Source organism: Onychostoma macrolepis, chromosome 14 (assembly GCF_012432095.1).
Source record: "Onychostoma macrolepis isolate SWU-2019 chromosome 14, ASM1243209v1, whole genome shotgun sequence".
Classification (NCBI taxonomy): domain Eukaryota; kingdom Metazoa; phylum Chordata; class Actinopteri; order Cypriniformes; family Cyprinidae; genus Onychostoma; species Onychostoma macrolepis.
In genome coordinates, this window is record NC_081168.1 from 927,279 (window position 1) to 936,249 (window position 8,971).

Below are 8,971 nucleotides of genomic sequence, written 5' to 3' on the forward strand. Positions count from 1 at the left end.
ACCAGATGTCACCACAATTTTAGGTTTTGACGTATAAGAAATATTAAATATAACATAAAATAAGCATATTTTACATGAAAAATATGGTACTTTTAGAGGTAAATAAAAAAATAAAAATAAAAACCCCCACCAAAAATCACAAAAAAACTGCATGAATTGAGGGTATTTAATTCTACTAGTTGAAGTAGACACGGGCAAACAATCTTTCAGTTGGCTTTATTTTATATGTGTGCGTGGTTTATGTGGCATCGACGGACACAATATAACTATATTTCCATTAGGAGCTGATATTTGACTCCTTAAAGTGATTAACAAGGGCTTTTTTTACCTCTGTAATGGTGATGTAAAAGTGCTAACAACTTGTAAAAAACACTCACATTCTTAGAATTAGAATATTTAATCAAATTATTGAACCTGATCAGATCTTACAAAAATAACACTAATTTGCTGCACACTGTGTAGACAAAAAAGAAAACAAAACAGAACGCCTTCACACACAAAAAAAGAAAAGAAAAAAGGCAGAGAGAGAGTGAGAGAGAGAGAGAGAGAGAGAGAGTGAAGGGCTAAAGGCAGTAAAACATCACAAACATGGATTCAAAACTCCAGCAAGTCAGCAGATAAATCATCAGAATATTTAGCAGTTTGTCACACTTTAATTCTTGTAATTAAGTATATTTCTCATTATAATCACTTGTCTTAGTTGATACTAGTAATCTATAACACATCATATTTATAATATTTTATTAAAACCATATCAATAGTAGGCCTATACATTAAAAAGGTAATATAAATGAGTTGTTTATCAGTATATAATATAGATGAATGTTGTATAATATTAAATTACATGTCTAATATTTATACTTCCATTGAAGATGAGGCATCATCTTAATTAATTATTTATTAAATTAATTTATCTTAATTGTGAATCATAAAAGATAAGGTTATCAAGATATTTCAGGACATAGTACCAAATAAAAAAAGGTTTTGCTGTAAAAGGAACAGGTAAATATCAATATGTAATGTTTCTGTTATTATCAGTTATTCTTTATTATGTGTAATTGTGATGTTCTATTAAAACATCTACAATAATATCTGAAATTAACAAGCACCCGCCGCCTTAGTGCCCCCTTTTTTGGTTTGAGCCCCTGCCCTGCTCTGATCATTTAAACATGTTAATTACACAAACAACACATTTAGCATCCTGTCTCTGGAAACAAATCAGCAGTGATCGATTAGCATATATTTGATTATTGTAGAGTTTCTTACTCTGCGAAGCAAAAGTGTGTGAAATATCACAACATACAGTATAAGAGCGCGGTTTATCTGTCGATCAGATGCATGTCACAGCAGCGTTCGTTACTATAGCAACAGCAGACTCACGACACATTGTGTTATATACATCAAACAATCACTGTAAGAAAAACAACTTTCATTATGTCGAGATCACGAGAAAACAAGAAAGAAAAATAATCATAATCTATAATGATCAGCTGTTCTGTTCATCGCCTGAAGAAACCAGAACATTTGAAATAATGAACTTGAGCGAGATATGTGAACGAGCCCTTAATGAGAAAAGAAGAGACTCTATAACATCTCACTGTTACTGATTCATCATGCAGCTCAAAGCATTATGGGTAGAATCTCTCATCAGTCTATTCTGATTCATCAACACAGTTTCACTGATGATCCAGAACCAACCCAAAACCCAGGATAGAGCGGCTGAGTAAATGTGGTCTGGACTGTGTGGATGAGGCTCATTGTGTCAGAGACGCTGTAGAAGGACAGAGTTCCTGCACCGTGATCCACAAACACTCCTATTCTGCTGCTGATGGACTTCACAGAGAGATCAGTCCATTTGTTATTGTGTCCAAATGAGTATCTGGAGCGAGAGCAGAACAAACTCCAGGACTGATCATTAGATCCAAACCAACACTCAACACCGTCTCCCTTCCTGCTGATGCTCTTATATGACACTGATATAGACACACCATTATCTCCACTCCACTCAATCTCCCAGTAACAGCGTCCACACACACTCTCTCTACACAACACCTGATAATTCAATCCATCAAATCTGTCTGGATGATCAGGATACGGCTGATCTGCATCAGTGTAAGTAATCACTCTGTTGTTCTCAGACAGACGGAGGAGTTTATTCACTGTGTTCAGATCCAGAGTGAGCTGATGGGAATCTGATGGAGATAAAACACATCAGAATCAGGAATTATGAATCTGTTTGATCTTTTCATGTAGCTGAAGTCTTCATGTTCAGTGTATCATCAGTGTCTCAGTACAGATGAACAGATATCTGTGCTAATCATCATTTACTAGGGCTGCCCTCTAATAGAGGCTTAGTGATCACAATTTGCAGGAAAAAAAAGCCAGACAGTTGGTCTGTGTGGTAATTACAGCATATCGGTCAGGACTGGGGGTGTGCGATATATATATCGTCTGTGATAATCAGGGCTGTAGCTAGAGGATTGGGGGCCCCCTGAAAAAATATTGATGTGGGCCCCCCCCCACACACATATCATATACCATACAATATACAAGCATGGAGGCCCACATATATCCTAATAGGTGTTTCTTACAAAATAACAAAACAGTTAACAAATAAATGCATATAAAGGTTTTTTACTGAACCTAATGCCTAATGCCTTTGTGCCTGAGTAGCGAGCCAGACTACTACCATCTGACCAAGTTTCAGCTCTCTAACTCTTACGATTTGGGCTGCACGATCAGTTTTAGCGCGGAATAATAAAAATAATAATAGGGTCATTCTTGAATGATCCGTTCTTTTTGAACGAAACTTTAATGTGACTCGGGAAGAACGAGTCGTCTCGGAGAGTGATTCGCTCAGTCGCGCATGCGCAACATCCTATAGGTTCTGCACTGAATCAGTTCACCTGTTTCAAGTCTTCGGATTTGAGTCGTTCGTTCATCACGTGACAGCCCCATATGCGTAACCTATGCAGTAACTGTAAGAGTAAATAATAATAATAACTATGCACCCGTTTGTAAGGAAGCTTGTAAATTAACTAATTTATCTGTCCAATGCTGTCACATCACGTGACAAAAGAACGAACGAATCGAAAGACTCGAGAGATTAACTAATCAATTCTCTTTCCGGCTCTGACTGCATAGGTTTAGCTTATGAGGCTGTCACGCGATGAACGAACGACTCAAACCCGAAGACTTGTCAGATAAGAGGTGAGGTGAGCTAATAATAGAAGACCCAGGTAAACAATGAATTAATCTTTTATGTTTGTTATAGCATTAGTTTTGTATTGCGTATAGTGTGATCAACGTTTGCATAAGTAGTAGATGTGTTAGGGAAGCAGCACGTAACATTTTAATTATATGTTGCTAAAATGAACGAAATGACTCGAAAAAAGATTCGTTCATTTTGCTGAATGAGACTGTAACAGCCACTAAAATACTGTTCCTAAAATACAAATGTTAATGTGCCTTTAAGAGAACTTCTGTTGTTGTATATTCTTACGGTACGTATGCACGTATGGTGTTGTAAGCGCGCACGTACAGAGAGAGTAAGCGGAGAAGAGAGATGGTCGCTCTACCGCTGTGTATTACATTAACGTGTTTACCTTTTTGTTTGTGACGGAACCAGAGTGTTTTGTTTCTGTTTGTGCTCGCTCTTTTACGTGTGTGGAAGACGAGTATGCCGATGAGGAAACTACCATAAAGGCTCGTGGAACAACTAGCCGACTGCCTCGAGTTTGCATTCTTTTCCCCCAACCTGCTATTTTTCTCCGGGTAGACTCACTCTCTGGCCCGCGTTACAAGACTCAAATGTCCGAGTCAGTAAAATGATCCGAACTTCCCATCACTAATGTACATCGCTAACTTCATCTGACGTCTCAACTCTGATTGGTCGTCTTGTTCACGATCTGGGGTGGGACTTCTGAGGATACTTCGTATCAGACTAAACCATTTTTCGGGAGGGTAGGAGCAGATATTAGAAAATGTATTTAACCAAATTGCATGCTTTTTTTGTGGTTTTCATAATATCTCAGTTATACAACTAATAAAATATTAGAATTATTCACAGAACATGGGCCTATATAGTATAATTCCTGGATTTTGTGGGGCCCCCTGGGCTACGGCCCTGGTGATAATATAGTAATTGTTGTTTTAACGACCATTGAAAACACTACAGAGTGCACGCATTCATCACGTGAAGTGTGTTCTTTCACTGCATGATTCAGTCTATTAAAAACATTTAGAATCATCACAAAATTCAAGATATGGAGCAGAAAATGTATATATTTATATCATTTCATATAGTTAATATCACACGAAGAGTGCTGTTTTTCTTCTCCAAAAGTCAGCATGATTACAGATGTGATACTGATTTTTTGCAACAGTTCAATAAACAAGAAGTTAATATTAAGAGATTTACATTTTAGACACTATATCGCCTGTTCTTGCTCTATTTTAACAACAAAAAATAATTCCAAACACAGCCACAGCACTGTTTTGTGTCTCTGAGCAACATGACAGCGTTTCGTTCCTGAATGAATCAGTCGTTTAAATGATTCGGTTCAGTCGCAATGACTCACTTATTAACAGTGACTTGCTGCCACCTGCTGGCGGTTTTAATTTCATTTCATTTATTTATTTTTTTTTATAATTTCAAATATCAGTTTTCAATGTTTTATGTTTAATATATCAAAACATTATTTATACATTTGTAACTGCAGGTTAAATGCATTCATGTCCTGCATTAAACAGTGTGTAAACACATCTAAATGTCTCTTCAGATGCAGCTTCTGTGTTTCCCCTGCATTGCAAAGATGAATTTTGTTGATACTGATTTCATTTGCTTGGTAACAGCCCAAATGTCTTATTATTCTAATTCGCTGATTAAACGTAAGAATTTGACTCATTGCTGATGCACACTTTTAGACAAAAATGGCTTTATAAAGGTAAAAATGCCCTTAAAAGGTAAAAATCAATTTAAACTTATTGGAAAAGATTAATTTCTGTCACTGCTGTGAACTGATCACCACACATGAAGAATATCAAAAACTTTAGGAGTCAGCTGTCCACGGTACAATAACACACTCAGCTAAACATCGAAAAATGGAAAACAAATATTTTCAGATTATGTAATCCGTATGAAACATGTCCTCTGTGGAGATGACGAGTCAGTGTCGACTTCATCACTGCAGCCGAAAATACAGAAAACTCTCGTTTATCAATGAATTATTATGATGTTAAAGCAGTCTTCTTGCTGTTTTTTCCCTGAAACATTCATAATCATTACTTCTGCGGTGCTCTGTGACAAGCTTTATGTGTGCGCTTGAGCACTGATAGGCTATAGACAATTAAAGGCTCATTATAATGAATTATATGGTTAACTAATATAAACATGTGATTAGTCGACTAATCGCTTCTAATGAACGACTATTAGTCAATCAGAAAAATATTTAGTCGAGGGCAGCCCTATCATTTACATCATCAGTTATAAAACTCTTCTTTCAGCTTCTACAGAAGAACATGAACTCAGTGAGTTTTTCTGCTTGTTTTCTTACTGACTTACATTGTAGGAAGTCGTTCCTGGTTCTGGGAACAATGTTGGTGAATGTGACTGTGGAAATCAACAGACATGAACAGTGTGATTCTCATGATCCTGCATCCATTCCTAAGACATTTCTAATATGATGTTCTCCATGATATGAGATGATGATGGACTGGTTTCTGAGAGCAGATGAATCTCCAGGACTTTACCTCTGTCTGAGATCTTCTTGAGCTGCTCTTTGCAGAAATCCTCCAGTTTGTCTCTCAGCTGATGGACAGATTCTCTCCGATCATCAGAAGAGACGAGAGAACTGAAGAGATCATCATTTACGTCTGTAGATTCAGGAGGAGCTGAGAGAGACTGGAAACTCTACAGAAAACAGAAATCAAAACTCATCGGCTCCACACTTCACCCAATAACCTGCTCCAACATCAGATTTGTGCAGCTCTTGTTGACTCGACTGATCTTTAGTATCTCACCTCAATCCAGCACTTTCACAGCATCAGCTTCATTCTTCTCATATTCATTATATCACATTAGAGCTACAGATTCTAGTATTTGCCACTTACATTTTATGTGTACTTTCTAGGAAATAGTTTGGATGATAAAACATCTGCAAAGAACATAAATGTCCATCTAACAGCTCAAATACATCAATGGAGTCTCATTGTAAGGTTGAGTAGATTTGCTCAGGAAAAGCAGCTCAAAGGCTACGATTAGATTGAACATTATTTATAACTTTAGAGCGGTTAGAGACACTGAAACTTCACAAGGACCCTTAAGCAGAGGTGTAAAGTAACTAATTACAAATATTTTCGTTACAGTACTTGAATACATTTGTTTTTTTTTTCTACTTGAGTATAATTAAATTGTGGTACTTTTACTTTTGAGTTGAATAAAAATAAAGTTTTCAACTTTGCTACATTTATTTTTCGGCAAAAGTACAAAATAGACAAAGGTGCCGATGGAGAAACAGGGCGAGCTGGCGTTTGATGGGCACTGCGCTTTAGCCAATAACAGACAGGTCTGACTCGGGTGCTAAACCAATCGAAACTTCCAGTTCAGCTGGGGGCGGGGCATTCAAACCACACTTTGCTCTGACAGTAAATCACTGTCGCTGGCATTTTTAATCAGTATCATTAACGTTTCAATATTTTAGTGAATGTAAGTGAGCTATGCTCTGATTTTAAATTGTAATTTAAAGCTTCTGAAATGGGTCATAAGATATTACCAGAGCACTCAGCAGTTTAAATAAAGAGAAAACTCGGTTGATAGAAGGACGTAGTTATTGCATGAACAGAGCAAGAACAATAGGAACAAATAAGAACAATAACTTAAATTAACTTAACTTACTCGGGGTTATGAAACCCTGCTCTGGAGCAGCGCAACGCATTTGCCCCACAGCCAATCAGAAACTGAGCAGCGGGGCTCATGTCACGTCAGTAACAGGAAACACGTGTCGTGTAAAGAGCAGCCGGTGAGAGAAAAGTAAGAAATGTCAAAAGACAGAAAGCATATAAACTGAAGTGATGAGGAGACAGTATTATTCTTAAAACGGCTAAAGACCTAAGCGGCGACATTTCTTTTTAATAACTGGCAAGGTGCGGAAAAAGCCGTGTAAACACTATCGAGTTCACTAATTTCACCATGAAATGTTTCTCTGTGAGTCTGGTGTCACAGCAGGATCTGCTCAAGTCCACTATGATCCTGTTCTTCTAGATCTGTGTTACCTGCAGGAACTGGATGTGATCCTGTGTGTGTGAAAGCTGCTCCAGCTCAGCGTCTCTCCTCCTCAGATCATTGATCTCCTGCTCCAGTCGCTCCAGTCGTCCTTCAGCTCGACTCACTGCTTGCTTTTCCTGATCTCTGATCAGCCGTATCAGCTCAGAGCGGCTTCTCTCAATGGAGCGGATGAGCTCAGTAAAGATCCTCTCACTGTCCTCCACTGCTGTCTGTGCAGAGCGCTGTTAGGACACACAGTGATTCAGGCTTCAGTGAGTCTGAACTGAGACTGAGACAAACTTCTCTTCTTCTCCAGACTCACCTTCTGAGACTCCACAGCCTCTCTCAGCTGCTGGAGATCTTTCTCTCTCTGCTGGATTCTCTGCTGGAGCGTCTTCTGCGTCTCCTTCAGCTGCTTCTGCAGGACAAACACATGATAGTGAATGTCACAGAAAACTACTGGCACTAAATCATCATGTTATCAGATGAATCCAGTAAAAGTGGAGCTGATAACTAATGGCTGTAGGTTGTAAATACCTGTTTCTCTGTCCTCTGTGCTGCAGCTGGTACAATATCGTGGTTTTTATGTTCAATAATCGTACACAGCATACATATACATTTCTGATCAGTGCGACAGAAAACCTCGAGGATCTTCTCATGTTTCTGGCAGATCATCTCCTGCAGTCGTCCAGTGGCTTCAGTCAGATTGTGTCTCTTTCCTTTAAACCAACTCTCATGTTGTTCGAGGTGATTCTGACAGTAAGAGTTCAGACACACCAGACAGGACTTGACGGCTTTGTATTTTCTTCCAGTACAGACGTCACACTGCACATCTCCAGCTCCAGCGTCACAGTCAGCAGGTAGTTTGGTCTTCTTCAGTTTCTCCACCACTTCAGCCAGCATGGTGTTTCTTGCTAAAGCAGGTCTTGGACTGAAGGTCTGTCTGCACTGAGGGCAGCTGTAGACTCTCATCTGATCCTCCTGATCCCAGCAGCCTGTAATACAGCTCTTACAGTAACTGTGTCCACACTGGATGGTCACTGGATCCTTCAGGAGATCCAGACACACTGGACACATGAACTCATCCTGAGAAACTCTGACTTCTGCCATTTTACTGCATGAATACAGAGACACAAACACACAACAGCTCAACTACACTTCAGTTTCTCTTTCCCTGAACTCAGGTGATTTCTGTCTCCTGGTTCTGTGTTCGAGTGACGTGTAAAACAGGTTTGTCTGCGAGTCTGTAGAGCAGGTTCCTCATTCCTGTTCCTGTAGAGTCACACTAACATATTTTGCATGTTTTATGGGTTCATTCCATAAGCGTATTTGTTTTTTTGGTCCCACTTTATATTAGGTGGCCTTAACTACTATGTACTTACATTTAAATTAATTATTTGGTACAATGCACTTATTGTGTACATACATGATTTTACATTGTACTTATATTTTTAAAAATACCTATATGTAGTTACATCTGTAATTAATTTCTGTAATTACATTGATAATTACACTGTTGACCCATCCCTTACACCTTCACCCACCCTTAAACCTACCCATACTACCAAACCTGTCCCTAACCTTACCTGTATCACACCTTAAAGCAGCAAAAGTGTTTTGCAATACAATATGAACACAATATGTACATTGTACTTATTTTCTGATGTAAGTACATAGTAATTAAGGCCACCTAATATAAAGTGTGAC

General features: G+C 38.4%; 1 protein-coding gene across 1 annotated transcript; it reads right to left on the reverse strand.

The window, feature by feature from the left end:
- Positions 1-226: 226 nt before the first annotated feature.
- On the reverse strand, positions 227-8,402 carry LOC131553370 (tripartite motif-containing protein 16-like). Its single transcript, XM_058797997.1, has 6 exons — positions 7,802-8,402; positions 7,587-7,682; positions 7,273-7,506; positions 5,752-5,911; positions 5,564-5,611; positions 227-2,192 (listed from the first exon to the last, which is right to left on the reverse strand). Exons 1-6 carry the CDS (start codon positions 8,372-8,374, stop codon positions 1,666-1,668), a joined length of 1,638 nt encoding a protein of 545 aa, XP_058653980.1. The 5' UTR covers positions 8,375-8,402; the 3' UTR covers positions 227-1,665.
- Positions 8,403-8,971: the final 569 nt, after the last annotated feature.

What these genes read in the sequence shown, in the direction of transcription:
- LOC131553370 (XM_058797997.1), bottom strand. Translation starts at nt 8,374, where the DNA reads ATGGCAGAAGTCAGAGTTTCTCAGGATGAGTTCATGTGTCCAGTGTGT. An exon ending in CAAGAAGATCTCAGACAGAG is followed by an intron (nt 5,612 to 5,751) that starts GTAAAGTCCTGG and finishes TGATTTCCACAG; the next exon opens with TCACATTCACCAACATTGTT. An exon ending in CAGGAACGACTTCCTACAAT is followed by an intron (nt 2,193 to 5,563) that starts GTAAGTCAGTAA and finishes TATCTCCATCAG; the next exon opens with ATTCCCATCAGCTCACTCTG.